The sequence below is a fragment of the Dendrobates tinctorius genome, unplaced genomic scaffold (assembly GCF_039654945.1).
Source record: "Dendrobates tinctorius isolate UK_male_01 unplaced genomic scaffold, ASM3965494v1 ptg000009l, whole genome shotgun sequence".
In the NCBI taxonomy this organism is placed as follows: Eukaryota; Metazoa; Chordata; class Amphibia; order Anura; family Dendrobatidae; genus Dendrobates; species Dendrobates tinctorius.
Window position 1 is genome coordinate 1,546,678 of NW_027361677.1, and position 18,323 is coordinate 1,565,000.

At 38.6% G+C, this 18,323-nt stretch overlaps 1 protein-coding gene and 1 long non-coding RNA gene across 2 annotated transcripts in view; one reads left to right on the forward strand and one right to left on the reverse strand.

The window, feature by feature from the left end:
• The window catches only part of LOC141095588 (uncharacterized), a 34,797-nt gene extending 20,088 nt beyond the window's left edge, over positions 1–14,709 (reverse strand). Inside the window, exon 1 of the long non-coding RNA XR_012233433.1 lies at positions 13,786–14,709. This is a non-coding gene — a long non-coding RNA (uncharacterized lncRNA). The remainder of the gene's footprint in view (positions 1–13,785) is intronic.
• Positions 14,710–15,943: 1,234 nt separating this feature from the next.
• IRX5 (iroquois homeobox 5) overlaps positions 15,944–18,323 on the forward strand; it is a 3,741-nt gene continuing 1,361 nt past the window's right edge. Inside the window, exons 1-2 of the mRNA XM_073581656.1 lie at positions 15,944–16,655; positions 17,999–18,323. The exon at positions 17,999–18,323 is cut by the window's right edge and continues 78 nt beyond it. Coding sequence (XP_073437757.1) covers positions 16,407–16,655; positions 17,999–18,323 — 574 coding nt within the window. The 5' untranslated portion in view covers positions 15,944–16,406. The remainder of the gene's footprint in view (positions 16,656–17,998) is intronic.

The following is an 18,323-nucleotide window of genomic DNA, read 5'->3' on the forward strand; positions in this document are numbered from 1 at the left end:
CTCGAGCGTGCGTGGCTACATGTATTTCTATGTAGCCGCACGCTCCGGTTCCAGTGCCGGCGGCAGTGCCTGGTTTTCATGCGAGAGACTTGCGCGATAGTCGTGCGAGTCTCTCGCAAGTGAGTATGAGCCCTTAGTGTTGAAAACTCATTGACCTAGTGCGTCTTTCTTTATTTTTCCTCTTCTGATATTTTAATCATTATTAACAAATATTAGACAATACTCTTGGGTAAGGCATATAATATATGTGAAAATAGCAGTAGAAATAAGATGGTGGCTCCTGATTAAAATACACAATACCTGCCAGACTTTGTACAGAGAAAACCATTCGGAAAGACCCAAATACAAATGAAGAAAAAACAAACTGTTTGGTCATAGATCAATCCATTGTTATCATGATAAAAAAACCTTTATTAAATACATGGTTCGTCTAATGGTGGCAGAAGACAGGTGCACACACATCAGAATGATATATACAAAGATAATAAAAAGCAAGTTTGTCTGGACACATCTGGTTTTAGACTCACATATAAGGAAAGTATTAAGAAAATCGCAATATATTGTCACAACAATAAGCATGCATGTATATAGGTATTGCACTATTGTCAAAACACAACCCTCAATGAAATAATGAACCTTCGTCAGGGGGTGATGTCAAACTGGGGGCGTGAGGTATAAAAGGAGGCTGCAGCCAGTTTGATGCCACCCTATGATGAAGGTTCATACCGAAACGCGCGTCAGGGTGGCGCCACAAGCTCTTACTTGACCTCACTGGTATATTATCTGCAGTTTTGTAACATGCTGTGTTTCTTTCTCCCCCACATGTTATGCATTACCATCAGTGGTCTTTCTAGTCACATAGTCCTCAATAGATGCAGCTATGCCTATAACAAGGGAGATACTATATGGATTACACAGATAGAATAGCTGGGGGACATTCATACTTATATGCTCTCAGCCTTGCTATATACATCCTATATATTCAGATTCTGATATATCCTTTCACATTAATGAATGAGGGTCACGTTTTGACGGTAGTGAAATACATGCATGCTTATTGTTGTGACAATAACAATATATTGCAATTTTCTATATACTTACCTCATATATGAGTCTACAACCAGATTGTGTCCAGCCACACTTACTTTTTATATATACGGTATATTTGTGCTTTTTATTATATTTGTATATATCATTGTGATGTGTGTGCACCTGTCTTCCATAGTGTCACTATTAGACTAACCATGTATTTAATGAAGGTTTTTTTTTTTTATCTTGATAACAGCATGATCTATTACTAAACAGTTTGGTTTTTCTTCATTTGTAATATTAAAGATTAGAAAATTAAAATAGTGCTCGAAACGCGTAGGCCTAGTGTGTTCATTTTTATTGTTTCCCTTTTGATATTTTAATAGTTACTAATAAATAATGTTTCTATGGTCCTTTCTGTTGCGGTTGTTTGATGACTTCTTGACTTCTACCTGATCATTTTCACCCAGTAACCGGACCGTGGTCTCTGTCCGTGTACCGCACCCTTATTAGATTGGACAATACCTGCAGAGGGTAAGTTGATGTGATATTTTTCTCTCCTTTGCAGATCGCACATTTTTTGAGAACAGGGCAATGTCTCATGCAAATGTGAATGGAGAGGTGGCCAGGCAAAAGCGTCTCTCTCTATCCACTTCAAAAACACCCAAAAATATTTTCTAGCCTACCACTGAAACTTCCATAGAATTTAATGGAGAGAGCCACTACCTGTCCATTTACAGAGGTGCAAGATGAAGCCCTAATCGGTCATTGTTTTCCAAGATGGGAATATCCTTTTCACCCAAGTATATTTAGGGCATAATAAGAGTCTAGTGTGTATTAGCTAAAAATCGTAAAAGAAATCTTAAAGAGGTTGTCCACCGGATCAGTGATAACTTATTGATTGGTGGTAGTCCAACTGATTAGCAAAATGGCGAACTTTTATGCCCATTAGAATGGAACACTAGTGTGTATGATCCACCTCTGCACCATTCATCTTCTATGTAGCTGCCATTCATTTTTTTTTTCTGGCAGGTACATGGAGAATGAAAGAACAAATGGTTGAGCATGAGCGCTGCTGTTAGATTCTATTAGGGATAAAAGTGCTTTGCACTAACAGCAGCACTCATGCTCGACCATCGGTTCATTCATCGGTTCATTGATCGATCCATTCATTCTCGATGTGGCTGCCAGAAAAAAAAAAAAAAAAATGAGCGCAGCGCTTGGCAGCCCCATAGGGAATGAATGGTGCAAAATTTGGGTGTACGCACTCCTGATTCCATTATAACTCACATAAAAGTTCCCCATTCTGCTGTTCAGTAATAATTTACTGATCGGTGGGGGCCCCAGTGATCAGACCCCAACCAATGGACAGAACAGGGCACTTTTATCCCCAATAGAATCTGTCGATAGGGGTCTGGTCACCGGGACCTGCACCAATCAATCAGTAAATTATTACCGATCAGCAGAATGGGGCACTTTTATGCGAGTCATAACTGAAGCAGGAGTGCATATGCCCAAATTCCACACCATTCATCCACTATGGGGCTTCCAAGCGCTGCCCTCATTTTATGGGGCTGCCACGCGCTGCACTCATTTTATGGGGCTGCCACGCGCTGCACTCATTTTATAGGGGCTGCCACGCGCTGCACTCATTTTATAGGGGCTGCCACGCGCTGCACTCATTTTATAGGGGCTGCCACGCGCTGCACTCATTTTATAGGGGCTGCCACGCGCTGCACTCATTTTATAGGGGCTGCCACGTGCTGCACTCATTTTATGGGGCTGACAAGCTCTGCACTCATTTTATGGGGCTGCCATGCGCTGCACTCATTTTCTTTGTGCAGCCACATAGAGAATGAATGGAGCAATGGTCAGGCATGCACACTGTTGCTCCATGCTGATGAGAATAAAAGTGTCCTGTTCTGCTGATCGGTGCGGGTCCCAGTGACTGCACCCCGAACAATCAGTAAGTTGTCACCGATCCCATGAATAGGCGATAGCTTGTTTTTTCCCCAGGCAATCCCTTTCAAGTATCAAATTAACTTTCGGAAAGTTCAAAAAATGCTTTTGGCTAGTAGCAGAATCTTAACATGATGCTCCTGTACCCCAAAGTAAATCCTGTCACCGGGGGCTTTTCCCCACCATGCATCATTTCTAATACTGGTATATTTTCATGGGGGAAAGAAACCTAAGGGATGCCCTTTGACATCAAGGGTACAGAGGATTCGACTGCTGTCACTCCATCAGCAGGATTTTTCTTTTAAGGCGCCTTAGTATTTGGTGTGTTGATGTCATTATGAAGCAGAAAAGCAAAACTGCAGAACGAAAGGAAAATGTCAAACTAACTGTGGCTTTCAGTGGAAAATGTCTCACCAGTGGAAAATGCAATTTGTAACAAAACCGCAAAAAATTTTTGTATACCAAGAAAAGAAAAGTGTAGTAATAGTCAAGTCGACAGCCTATGGAACTTATTTGCCTACTCTCGAAAGGATTTTCTATTTTTGCTCCACATTAAACACCAAAAATAGTTTGTGTAAGGCCTCATGTCCACTAATGTATTACAGCTTCACGCAGCCTCGTAGAGCCATAATACAGAACTCATCTAGTGGTTTCGGTACACTTTCAAAAACAGTATAAAAAAAACATTAAAAAAATATATAAAATTGGTTGGAATGAGCAATAAAGACACAGTTGTGATAAATGAAGCCCACCATGCCTATAGCACCAGTTTTCGTCGGAACTGCACATAGCTATAAAACAATCCCCCTAAGGCTTAGTGTTTATTTTTTAATACATTATAGGCGTAATTCATTATTTGAGCATTTTTTAAGCCACTTTTATTTTTTCGTCTTGTAGTATTTGACATTTTTTTAACAAATTTTTCAAAACGGCGCGCGCGGTTCAAGAATTTTTGCACAAGATCAAAACAGCTCTTTGTTTTCTTTTTTAATTGACCACTTTTGCCACTTTTTAATGTTTGACAAAACGGTACAAAATTTCCAACTATAATAAGTAGTGTACATAAAATCATTCTAAGAGGGGACCCGGAAGTACACTTGCACCAAATTTTTCGATTTTTGTTTTGTTTGAAGAGGTCGCAATTGATGAATCAGCTAAAAACATCTGGAAATCAAAACCTCCTATACAATGACGGACGGTAAAAAACATAATAAAAATAGAAAGGCAAACCTAGAAAATAGTCTTTAAAAAAGGTATATAGGAATATTTGGAATATAGGCTGGACTGGATGGACAAATGCCTTTTTTCAGCCTTGGTTGCCGTGTTAAAAAAAGGTGAAAACTTAAGAAAAATGGAAACAAATTGTAAAAAAAAAAAAAAAAAAAAAAAAAAGCGCAAACGCAAAAATAAATCAGCTCTAAGTTTATTATGATCTGCGGTCTGGCATAAGGCACGTTCGAATAGTATTGAATAAGTTTGATAAGAATTGAAAGACCCGGACTAATTTTAGGAAATCCGACAAACCTGAATTTCTTCAGATTCGCTCATTTTTTACCAAAAATCTAGTGTTTTCATTTAATAAAATCTAAAATAATTTTAGGTCTTATCGTCTATTTTTATAGAGCAGGATGCACGTCTCCGCTGAAATACAGCAGCACTTTATGTAGGATCTGTTTCATGCAGATGCCAAATACCGGCGTCTTAACCAGGCCTGACCCTGTATAAGGGAATACTCCCTCTGCTGGTAATTTCTTTCTCGCTCCTGCCTAAATCATGACAATATTTCCCGTGCTTTTGAAAACCAAGGCTGCAGAGTCAGAGTTTCTTATACAAGAAAAGTAGTTTTGTTTAATTTCCTACTACCTAGTCCTATGCAAATTTTTCCAAATCGCTGCAGAATCCGATATCCTTTCCCCCTGCCGCTATAACTTTGCATAGGCAGTTTGTCTTGTCGATAGTCGTAATACATCATGCTTTGAAAATTCATGTGAAAAAAAGACACTGCGACACAACTTCTAGACTTTTTTGCGATCTCTTGAGGTTTTTCTTCATTTTGGAGAAACTTTGAGACTGAAATATTCGTACAGTTAAGCACAAACTAATTTTCCCTGCCACCATTGACCTAAGAGTGACTAAGAATAATGCAATAAGAACTGGTTTATAGACACAGGAGTAGGAAAATATCTTTCTCCTCTATAGGATTTTGTTTTTGGAGAACATGGAGATTGTGTAAGGAGACTTACAGGCCATGCAAAGCTCACTTGTGGATTTAGGTAGGCAAATAACTCCTCTTACTCTTGAGAGGCTATTTGCATATTTCTCATGGACAAGTAACATGTTAAATATCAAAATTTTGTTACTAAACAATCCCTTAAAAAAATCAATATGAAAAAAAATAGAGGTTTGTGGTCAAGGCCGGTTTTAGGGTTTTGTGACTTGTGGTATCATATAGGGAAAGCGCATAGTTTGAGTAGGGAGACTTATAGGCCATGTAAAGCTCCACTGTGAATTTAGAGAGGCAACTAATTCCTCTTACTCTCTAGAGAGGCCATTTCTCATCGATAAGTCACACATCAAAATCAAATTTTGCTTTTAAACAATCCAAAAAAATTAATATACAAATTATAGGTTTGATGTCAAGGCTGGATTTAGAATTTCATGACCTGTGGTATCACATAGGGAGAGTACAGAGTTTGTGTAGGGAGACTTATTGGTAATGCAAACCACCCCTGGGGATTTAAATGGGAAAATAATTCCTCTTACTCTCTAAAGAGGCTATTTGCATATTTCCCATCTATAAGAAATAAACAATCCAAAAAATAATTTATATAAAAAAAAAAAAAAATAGAGGTTTGAGACTAAAGGTCAGTTTTAAGGTTTTTTGACCTGTGCTATTACATAGGGAGAGCATGGAGTTTGCGTACGGTGACTTTTAGGCCATGGAAAGCTTCCCTAGGAATTTAGGTAGGCAAATAATTCCTATTTGCATATTTACCATCTATGTCAAATATCAAATTTCGTTATTAAACAATCCAAAAAGTAAACTAATATAAAAAAATTAAAAAAAACAGAGTTTTGAGGTTAAGGACAGTTTTAAGATTTTGCAACCTGTGGTATCACCTAGGAAGAGCACAGATTTTGCGTATGGAGAATTATAGGCCATGCAAAGCACCCCTAGGAATTTAGATAAGCAAATAATTCCTCTTACTTTCAGGAGAGGTTATTTGAATATTTCTCAATCTATAAGCCATGTGTCAAATATTAAATCTTGGGTTTAAACAATCTCAAAAAAATAATATAAAAAATAGAAGCTTGAGGTCAAGACCGGTTTTAGGGTTTTATGACCTATCATATAGGGTGAACTACAACACTACTTAAGGCGCCACTATAAATCCTGATGTACATAGATGTTTGCAACAGGGCATAGATTCCAGGACTGCAGAAGTAACAGTGGCTTTGGGGGAGCTGATAGATTCTCTGTCTCACGAGAACACCTATATGTTATAAATGACGTAAGGTAAGTGGTTGAATTGGGAGAGTTACCTGTGTATGCTAGGACATGAATATTGATGTGTCATTGGTCTACTATGAAAATGGATCAAACATTTTAAGGGGCAAAAATTTAGGGGAAAAGTAACTTAATGGATGTTTTTTGGCAAGTGTAAACAAACCACTTACAAGTATACAGCATGAGCTCGGAGATTTCCCTGAAGAATTGGCATAGTTATTGCAAGACAAGTCATGTATGCTGCCGTGACCTTTAAAAATGTGAACCTAAAATCCAAAAATTATAAAAGCGCAATTTTCCGTTTCAATAATATTTCATATTGAATGAGCTTTTTAAAGTAAACCGATGACTTATCCTATGCTACCTATCCAAGGGCCACGTACAAGAGACTCTGAGGGATATAACTTTTTATGATCTGATTAAAGGTATATTTTTTGTTAGGTATGGATGGCTTTAAAATAATGAAGAAAGGCATAATAACCTATCAGTGTCCCCGCGGATCCAGTACAGACCGCTACAGAACAGTAACATCCAATGAAGCGATTTCTAGTATAGTCCTGTTACATGCGAATGGAATTTCTGGTGCCGGCACAGGTTGGCCTATTTCAATGTTGGGCAACCTCTATTTTATTTTAACTAGCAGTTTATATGCAGTCGGCATACAACAATTACTGTGTGTGGGTGAGAAGAAGCAGGACTCCTAAATTTTCTCTAAGAGTCCTGGAAGCAGTTCATCAGCTTTTTAAAGGTACTTAATGATGACATAAAAAAAAACATATAACCCTGAGCACAGTGTCTACCCCTATGTTATATTCCGACCTTTCTGCTTTAGGATCCATTATTTGTTATAAAAGCAGAACTCCAAAATTTTCTCTGAGTCCTGGAAACAGTTATCAGCTTTTTAAAGGTACTCAATGAAGACATAAAAAATATATAACCCTGAGCACAGTGTCTACCCCTATGTTACATTCTCACCTTTCTGCTTTATGATCCATTATTTGTTATAAAAGCAGAACTAAAATTTCTCTAAGTCCTGGAAGCAATTAGTCAGCTTTTTAAAGGTACTCAGTGAAAACATAAAAAGTATATAACCCTGAGCGCAGCGTCTACCCCTATGTTACATTCTAATGTTTCTGCTTTATGATCCATTATTTGTTATAAAAGCAGAACTCCTAAAATTTCTCTAAGAGTCCTGTAAGCAGTTAATCAGCTTTTCAAAGGTACTCAATGAGAACATAAAAAATATATAACCCTGAGCACAGTGTCTACCCCTATGTTATATTCTGACCTTTCTGCCTTAGGATCTATTATTTGTTATAAAACATTTGCCGCAAATCTCCTTTATGTTTATCTATATTTTCATAGATGAGTCGATATTTCGTCTTCGAAAAATTATGGGTATTTAGTAGATAAAAAAAATGCTAAAAAGTAAATATTATCTGTCCGCCATATTTTTTCAGCTTATTTCTTGTATTTTTGTGTCTCACAACACTTTTCTAAGAAAAGGATGGATCAAATTAATTTTCCCATGTGCTGAATACATTTCCAGAATTGGCACTTACTCACATTTTTCAAAGGTCTCAATGCAAAATTTTGCCTCAGAAAATTCCAAGTTTTGAACATAATTTCTTCTATGACTCGTTATTTGCTGTCAGTAATATTGAACAAACCACATTTTCCTTTATTCTTTAGGGGCTCACGGGACTTTTTATAATTCACGTTTCTTGGTCGGCTTTTATCTTGAGCGTGTTTCGCCATTCTTGACACCCTTTGAAATTTTCTTCTCTTCATCCGATGACTTGAAAAAGTTTCTCCTATATTCATTAAATTTATATGGAATTTTTGTTTTCCTTCAATATATATTTCTATTACAGTCGCTTGTATATACTGGACAACTATATAAAATAGTGAAAAAGGATCCTTATGTTTAGTTCTATTCAGATTACCGATCCATTAAAAATGTCTGAATGCTCTTATCTTATTTTCTAAAAAAAAAAAAAAATTATCTAAATCTTTATTTAAAAAAAAACATTCTGGGAGACATTTCAGCATGAAAAGATTCCCATGTCAAAAAGTTTTGGTTGAGGTTAGAACTTTTGGCCCTATATTTTAGCACTGTTTGACACCGCCACTGGTGAGAAAGCGGTACTGCATGTGATAAAATTATCATGGCCTTCCCATTTTTAGGGTTAAAAGGATAACTGTAAGTAACTAATGATTTAAGTTAAAAAAATATATATATCGTAGCCAAAAAAAAAAAAAAATTGTTGTATCCATTTGGTAAAAGAGCTTTATATACATAGAAAGTGAGGGAAAAAAAATGTAACGTCTGTTAATCTAATCATTAATCGCCGAATTACTTTCTTAAAAGAAAATTATTAAATGCCACATTACCTGTTTTGCTCCCTGCAGATGTTGTGCTGGCTAGAGCATAAATTACCACGCGCGTGACAATTTATGCAGTAAATAAAATGCAAATGAGGAAAGTCGGGGAAAGGTCTCGGCGGAACAATAATTTCATTGCTATCCCTGGGTGCCTTTACTTTAGAAAACTACTTCAAAGTAGCTCTGACATGTGCCAGCGTGTCTCTTGTTCTGGAGTTCTTTTATTTTTCCCAATGTGTAATCAGCAGAAAATATAGTAGGATATATATACTTTTTTTATTTATTTTTTTTTTTTTTTGCAAAATGTCAGCACATTCTATTTTTTTGTTATCTCATTAGCGTTCCATAAATCTCACCAATTTTTTTCTTATTGTTTTTTAATATCTCCGTTCGCTCGGCCTTTCCCGCCTCTGCTGTCAAAAAGAGTTTTTTTTAGAATCAAGATCTGCCGAAATGATGCATCTATTCCACGTGTTCATTAGTGATTAAGGCCTCTTCTAGACGCCGGTCACGTCAGGGGGAAAAAAAAAATTCTTAGCAGAATTGGAAGCAGCGAAGATGCGTTTCCTGACAATTAGAAGGTTTTTTTTTGTTTTTTTTTTTTCAAAGATTTCACAATTTAACTTCCCAATTCCACCTCATCTTAAGAAAACGCAAAGTCCTGATTTCATTCAACTGAATTTTACCCCTAAACCCCAAATGATCATTTAAAGAACTGTTTAATGTAAAAAAAAAAGAACCAATTTAAAAGTATTTACATAAAATGATTTCAAATATCTCACGGTAAAGTCTGCGCTTAATCGGTCCGCGGGTCTCATTTTCAGAAACGGTAACTTATTCTCTAAAACATGCTAAAAAAAAAAAAAAAAACACTTATTCAAACAGAAGAAGAAACAGTTTCTCGTAACTAACGACCCTTTTTGGGAAAAAGCACAGGAACAATTAGGCTTAGATTCCAGCTCACTGGTTTTTCTGTGAGATGTTTTTCAGTTGTGGCCCAGATGCTTTTTACTCCTAAGCAGTCCCCAGACGCTAAAGATGATCTACCAACTATCACAGTAAAAAAAAATAATCATAATAATTTTCCATTATTTAGATGGTTAGAAGTCAGTGTGCCAAGCAAATGTATTAGGAAAGACAGATGCCTTGAAACAAGGGCTTTTCGCGTCAGGCCGGGAAGATCTCTTGTTAATGCCAGCTTTAAATAATGTTTATAAACAGTGCCTACCAAACTGCTGTATAATTCACTGCAGCCTGCCCCCTGGGCTCCTCCACAACTGCCTGCCGGAGGACAGGGCGCCAATTATGGCTCAGCACACAGAATAAAAACCGACTGCCGGACAGATATCATTTCACTCCGGTAGAAACAAACACTTCTTAGAAATAACGTAGGTGACGGAGAAAGAGATGGGACAGACGGAGAGAAAGAGAGAGAAAGAGAGAGAAAGAGAGAGAAAGAGAGAGAAAGAGAGAGAAAGAGAGAGAAAGAGAGAGAAAGAGAGAGAAAGAGAGAGAAAGAGAGAGAAAGAGAGAGAAAGAGAGAGAAAGAGAGAGAAAGAGAGAGAAAGAGAAAGAAAGAACGAGAGAGAAAGAAAGAACGAGAGAGAAAGAACGAGAGAGAGAGAGAGAGAGAGAGAGAGAGAGAGAGAGAGAGATAGAGAAAGAAAGAGATAGAGAGAGAGAGAGAGAGAGAGAGAGAAAGAAAGAGATAGAGAGAGAGAGAAAGAAAGAGATAGAGAAAGAAAGAGAAAGAGAGAGAAAGAGAGAGCTACAGAAAGAAAGAGAAAGAAAGAAAGAAAGAGAGAGAAAGAGATATGGAAAGAAAGAGAAAGAGAGAGAGAAAGAACGAGAGATAGAGAAAGAAAGAGAGAGAAAGAGAGATAGAGAGAGAGCTACAGAGAGAGAGAAAAAGAGAGAGAAAAAGAGAGAGAAAAAGAGAGAGAAAAAGAGAGAGAAAAAGAGAGAGAAAAAGAGAGAGAAAAAGAGAGAGAAAAAGAGAGAGAAAAAGAGAGAGAAAAAGAGAGAGAAAAAGAGAGAGAAAAAGAGAGAGAAAAAGAGAGAGAAAAAGAGAGAGAAAAAGAGAGAGAAAAAGAGAGAGAAAAAGAGAGAGAAAAAGAGAGAGAAAAAGAGAGAGAAAAAGAGAGAGAAAAAGAGAGAGAAAAAGAGAGAGAAAAAGAGAAAGAAAAAGAGAAAGAAAAAGAGAAAGAAAAAGAGAAAGAAAAAGAGAAAGAAAGAAAGGACAGATGGAAAGAAAGAGAGACAGAGAAAGAAGTAAGGAAAGAAAGAAAGAAAGAAAGAAAGAAAGAGAATAAACAGATGGAAAGAAAGAGAGATAGATAGATAAGAAAGAAAAGATGAAAGGAAAGAAAGAGAACAGATGGAAAGAGAGAAAGAAAAAGAAGGAAAGAAAGAAGACAGACAGCTATAGATTATCCAAAACCTTTTTTTTTTTTCGTCTCTCACAATTTTATTTTATGTATTTATCTAATATAATTTTGGTAAACTTTTCTTTAAATGCCTTTGTCCATTTTTGAGTCCTTTCTAAAATAAATTATTGAATGTTACGGATGCAAGAAACAAAGAAAAGAAATAAAATGCAATTATAAAATGATGATAACAATAATCTTTTTGCTGGCACAGATTTCCATCTGTAACGCCCCTATAGGCACAAGGCTGGTGCGCCGCCCCGGCATCCGCTGTGCTTTATACACATCTGCAGTCTTGGGAGAAATCCCATTGCAATGTCACACCTCTTTGTGTCCCCATACTGATATCCCAGGTGCAATGCTCCAGCTACAGATCCATAGACCCCGCCAGAGGGCTCTATTAGCAGTCAGTGCCGTTTTCGTACGCAGCCTATTACTGAACGTTTCCCTTTTAATGCTTGGGTGTAAGTTCTCATATTCCGAGTGTCCGGTTTTGCAGGATACATTTTGGTTAAAATGTTCATAACTTTTTTTTTGTGGAATCGGTGAATAAAATAATATCAGTTTGTATCAATTTTCTATCTGTTTAATGGGTCTGGTTACATTTACAGGACCCCAAAATTGGAGTACGGGGAAAAAAAAAAAAAAAAAACTTCAATATAAACTAATAACTTTTCCTTCAGTTTATATTCAGTAGAGACCAATGGGATAAATCAAAGGATTCTTTTCTCATTTTTTAACATTCTATGTAAGAAAAAAGACAAATGCCTGTGTGAACTGATCCTGCGGTGTACTTAACTTTGTGTGATTCCAAACACACTCACATAACTTTATATGGCGCAGCGGCCTCCAGGGCTTATACACAAAGTGGGAAGGTTCTAATGGACGGATAATCTCTGTGTATGAGACTCCAGGACGCTCACTCACTTTGCTGTCATCACATTTTGTGCCAAATCAGAGCAGAAAAAAAAACTGCCACTAAAACCTGACCAATCTGCAGCGTGTGCACAGGCCCTAAGAAACCTAAAAGGAAGGGCAAAAATTATCCGACAAACATTCTGAAGATAAAGTTACTAATATCAGTAGCATATAATCCCCTCTAGATCTAGGTGTTCCGTGCTGGATTATAAGCTGTGAGGGAACTTCTTATTGCCGAGAGGTGGTTTGGGCCTCACTGTCACTTCCCTCATCACAAGGGAACGGGCCACGAATAAATCATGTGCAGCATCAGGTGGCATTTTATCCAAATAATAGCAATTAATATTTAGGTTTCCCCGCGGTCGTGCAGGTGGTAAACAGAGGTTACAAAATAAAAGGTTTGTAAACATTAAATTAAAGCTTCAAGATGGCACATTCCATCAGAGATCATCTATAGAGACTGTGATCAGGTAGAGGAAATCAATAATAATAACACTACTAACAAGAATAATAATCTATGGAAACGGATCAGGTAGAGAAAATACATAATAATAATACTAACAATAATAATAATAATAATAATAATAATAATAATAATAATACATAGAGATCAGTAGAGAAAATAAATAATAATACTAACAACAATAATATTATTATTATTATTAATAATAATAAATAATCTATGGAAACTGATCAGGTAGAGAAAATACATAATACTAACAACAATAATACAAATAATAATAATAATAATACATAGAGATCAGTAGAGAAAATAAATAATAATAATAATAATAATAATACTAACAACAATAATATTATTATTATTATTATTATTATTATTATTAATAATAAATAATCTATGGAAACTGATCAGGTAGAGAAAATACATAATAATACTAACAACAATAATACAAATAATAATAATACATAGAGATCAGTAGAGAAAATAAATAATAATACTAACAACAATATTATTATTAATAATAATAATAATAATAATCTATGGAAACTGATCAGGTAGAGAAAATACATAATAATACTAACAAACATACAGATAAAATAATAATAACAATAGAAATAAAAATAAAATGCAAATACTAATAATAATAATAAAATACCAATAATATTAAAAATAATAATAACAATACTAATACAAATAATACTAATAATAATACTAAAAATAGTAAATAATAATATCAATAATAATAATAACAATAAATAATGAAATTATTAATAATAATGTTAATAACAGCAATAATAATTAATAAGAACTCAATAAATATTCTAGTGCTGAAAGCAGGGGGGCTGTATAAGGGAGGGCAGTGTGTGACTGGGAGCTGAGCCTTATTGGGGGCTGCTGGGTTCTGTGACCCTCTCCTGATCCCCAGTGTACACAGGCACAGTCAGATCCTTTCCACTTGATAGAACAAGGAAAATGAGCAGTCTCAGAGCCTGCCACAATGGAGACAAAAGTTGGCCCGCAAACTCTCAGGCCCCTGTGTGCTGCGGAGCTCAGCAGGCAGCAGAGTGCAGCCCCTGTAATCCCCCTCAGCCTCTTACCTGGCGGCTCCTCTGCCCTGGATCGCTGTCATTAGTCGCTGGCTGCCGGCTGGAGCTGCGGGTCATTACTGGCACAGTGCAGGGCATCAATGAGCCGTGACGTCACGGTAAGAAGCGCACACCCTTCTGCTCCCGGGGAGTAGTGCCTCCCTCTGGGCCAATCAGAGGGCAGAGGCCTGCGCGCCGCAGCCAATCAGAAGCGGCAGGTGGGGATTTATGCTAATGACACCGTCAGCGTTGTGCGGAGTTAACCCTTGCCGGCCTGCAGCTGCTTGCGCTCAGCTGCCCGGGAGTGTATCTAATGTATCTAAGCCGCGGGGAATCTGGTGAATGAGTGCGCACAGCGGGGATGAGTAGCTCGGATGGACCAGCTATAAAGACACGCAATGAATGGGAACAGGAGCAATGGTCAGGAAGCGGAGACAGTCTCCAGGTGATGCCGCCCCCGCCAGTCACAGGGCTCCCCCAGGACAGGACACGGAAGGATGGAGACTCCGGAGCTACCGCACTGTGTGACCGGGAGCCAATGATCGCAGGCGGCAGAGAGTAGATCACATCTGCACCAGTCCAGCACTGGGGTCCGGGACTGAGAGCAGGGCTGGGGGGCCGGCAGCACCGAGAGAGGGGAAGGAAGAGAGAGAGAAAGAAAGTAAGGAAGGGAAAGAGAAAGGGAGAGAGCAAAAGAAAGAGTGGAAGAGAGAGCAAAAGAAAGAGAGAGAAAGGAAGAGAAGAAGGAAGGGAGAGAGAGAAAGGAAGATATGGAATATATAGATAATTGGATAAACAGACAGCTAGATATAGATAGATAGAAATTAGAAAAATCGACATATAATTAAATAGATGACAGAGAAAGAAAGAAATGGGATGGATAGATAATTGGATAGATGACAAAGATAAATAGATAGATGATAGATAGATAATAGATGATAGATAGATAGATAATAAATAGATGATAGATAATAGATAGATAGATAGATAGATAATAGATAGATAGACAGATAGATAAAACATATATATATACTCATTCCATTGGGAAATATATCCGGAGGATCAGAAGAGATTACATCCTCTGATCTGTGGGGATTTACTATACTTCATATGGTTTTAATCTGCATTCCCTGAAAACATTTTATGAGTTTACCTTTATTCTTTTAGATCCTCAGCTAAATCTCTCGCTTTCTAGCTCATCTCCTGCTCTGGAGTGTAATCACACCTTCCTGGAAGAGAGGAAACACAACTGCAAGACAAAAATAATGATGATGATACATGTGTGATCTGCTGATCCTTCTGGATCCAGTGTGTGATCTGCTCATCTCTCTGGATCCAGTGTGTGATCTGCTCATCTCTCTGGATCCAGTGTGTGATCTGCTCATCTCTCTGGATCCAGTTTGTGATCTGCTCATCTCTCTGGATCCAGTTTGTGATCTGCTGATCCCTCTGGATCCAGTGTGTGATCTGCTCATCTGTCTGGATCCAGTGTGTGATCTGCTCATCTCTCTGGATCCAGTGTGTGATCTGCTGATCCCTCTGGATCCAGTGTGTGATCTGCTCATCTCTCTGGATCCAGTGTGTGATCTGCTCATCTCTCTGGATCCAGTGTGTGATCTGCTCATCTCTCTGGATCCAGTGTGTGATCTGCTGATCCCTCTGGATCCAGTGTGTGATCTGCTCATCTCTCTGGATCCAGTGTGTGATCTGCTCATCTCTCTGGATCCAGTGTGTGATCTGCTGATCCCTCTGGATCCAGTGTGTGATCTGCTCATCTCTCTGGATCCAGTGTGTGATCTGCTCATCTCTCTGGATCCAGTGTGTGACCTGCTCATCTCTCTGGATCCAGTGTGTGATCTGCTCATCTCTCTGGATCCAGTGTGTGATCTGCTGATCCCTCTGGATCCAGTGTGTGATCTGCTCATCTCTCTGGATCCAGTGTGTGATCTGCTCATCTGTCTGGATCCAGTGTGTGCTCAGGTGTGATCTGCTGGCTGTGCTGGCTGTGAGGCTGGAGGTGGCACAGTATGAGGCCACATTGGCTGCCCCCTCAGTGACACAGGAGTTTCCAGGGCTTCTCCCCACTTCAGTCCTCCAGGTCAGGAGGTGATGATCCCAGCCTGCTCGGGAAGTCCTAGCTGCTCTCTTTGCATTGTGTGTGATGACCATCAAGGGGCAGACTTTGCATTGAAAGAAAGAGAGAGTCAAAAGAGAAAGGGAGAAAGCCTGCTGATAATTGGGCAGCCCCATCCCCATCCCTCTCCACCCACAAGGAGGAGCATTGAGGCGTCAGATTCCTCAATTTCCAACTTAGCATCTTGGCAGGACCTTTCTTTTTTTTTTCTCCTGCTTCCAAAGCTAAAGTCTACTCCAACCCACACTCCCACCCAACCTCTCCCCTCCCTCCCAGTACAGAGTGAGAGCACAAAAAAAATCTTACCAGGGAGAAAGGCAGCAAGAAGAAGAGAGAGGCAGAGAGATACCAGAAGGAGAGGCAGCTACAGCCCCCATCGATCTCCAAGTCCTGCAACTGGTGGGCTTGTTTGCCTTGAAGACCCTCCAGTAGACCTGGGAACCCCCTTATTTATTTTTTTCTCGCAGAGAGTGTGTCTCCCCAAGATAAGAGTGTATGCATGTGTCTGGCCATGTCCTATCCTCAGGGCTACTTGTATCAACCATCTGCTTCATTGGCTCTGTACTCCTGCCCTGCCTACAGCACCAGTGTCATCTCTGGACCCAGGACAGATGAGTTGGGAAGGTCCTCTTCTGGGTCAGCCTTCTCCCCTTATGCTGGATCTACAGCCTTCACAGCTACTTCTGCTGGCTTCAACTCCCCCCTACAGTACAGTGGAGACCCAGCTGCTGCATTCACTTCTTATGTGGTAAGAGCTGCTAATACGCTTCTCATAAGGGGAGAGGGGGGACACAGAGAGCAGGGACTACTACCCCCATTGTCAACACCTACAGTCATTGCAAAACTCCAGGGCTGATCCGAATCAACAGCACAACAGGAAACCTAATTGTAACAGGGGGTTACGTGTGATAGTGTTCATATATATATATCTCTTGAGAAAGGTCCACACTTGGGACCGAAACGCTGCACATGGGCCAATAAACCATATCTCATATCTTCTACTGGGGTACTGCCTTCACTTTTTCTGTTCTGGATCCTATATATATATATATATATATATGTATATATATATATATGCACACAAAGATATAGACAGAGAGAGAAATGATCGATCCATCAATATTCCTGGAATCCAGAATCCCCCACCAAAATAAACTAATAGATCAATATCTGATCCAAAGTTTTTTTTAAATTACCCAGCTAACTGCTGCCAGTTTCTGGCCTGAAGGGGTTAAAGTATAATCCGAATTACAGTCTGAATATCCCCCCCCCCCCAATCGAGTTAATCCAAATCTGTTCCATCAGTGTAAAAAGTTACTCCTGAAATGTCAATCGATAATTCGATAAATCCAATACGGTTACCTGCTGTTTTGATCAGCGATGTGATCCTGAAGTTAGAAAAGTGTGTGAAAATTATTCCCCCCCCCCCCCCTCCACCTCTCCGTATTCGCACTTAGGTATCCGTATCTAGTTTACACTTTTGGCAGCTGTGTTCTGTGGAAAACACGAATGCTCGTTAATTCTTTTGTTAACTTGGCCCAGATATAATTAGACTCCCCCCCCCCCAAAAAAAAAAGTCCCCACCCCATGTGAATACTGGTGGAAGTAAATCTTGGTGAATATTCCTAAGTGTGGTTATGCTGCTAAATTACAGGGTATATTCGGATTCTTCCTGTTTTGATTGCCAGTTACTTTATAGTATCTTTTGGCTATAGGGAAAGAATTGGTCAAAATTAAATATATATTTTTTTATTTTACTCATTTATATAAGCGCCATTAATTCCACACATTATTATAATTGATATTATATATGAATATTTGACATAAAAATAAATAAATAATGATGTATTTTGGAAGGGCTGCCAATCGATTAGTCAATCAGTCACTGTAGGTAATGAATATTATCTGTGCGTAATTATAAGTGCATCCGACTGAGCTGCGTAATTATTATATTATTACTTCTTGTAGACCCTGATAATATATTAATAATACGTTTTTGTTGTAGTTTTTATGCAGTAAATGGATTTGATTTCTGCCCAGACCCCTGACTTTAGTTAAGTTACATAGATATATCGAATTTTCTTCTTCTAGGGTTCTCCATATGACCACAGTACAAGCATGGCAGGTTCGTTAGGTTACCATCCTTATGGTGCTCCTCTGGGATCTTATCCTTATGGTGATCCAGCTTACAGGAAAAATGCCACCAGGGATGCCACCGCCACTTTAAAGGCCTGGCTCAACGAGCATAGGAAGAACCCTTACCCCACCAAAGGGGAGAAGATCATGCTGGCCATCATCACCAAGATGACCCTCACCCAAGTGTCCACCTGGTTTGCCAATGCACGGAGGAGGCTTAAAAAGGAGAACAAGATGACCTGGACACCCAGGAACAGGAGCGAAGATGAGGAAGATGAGG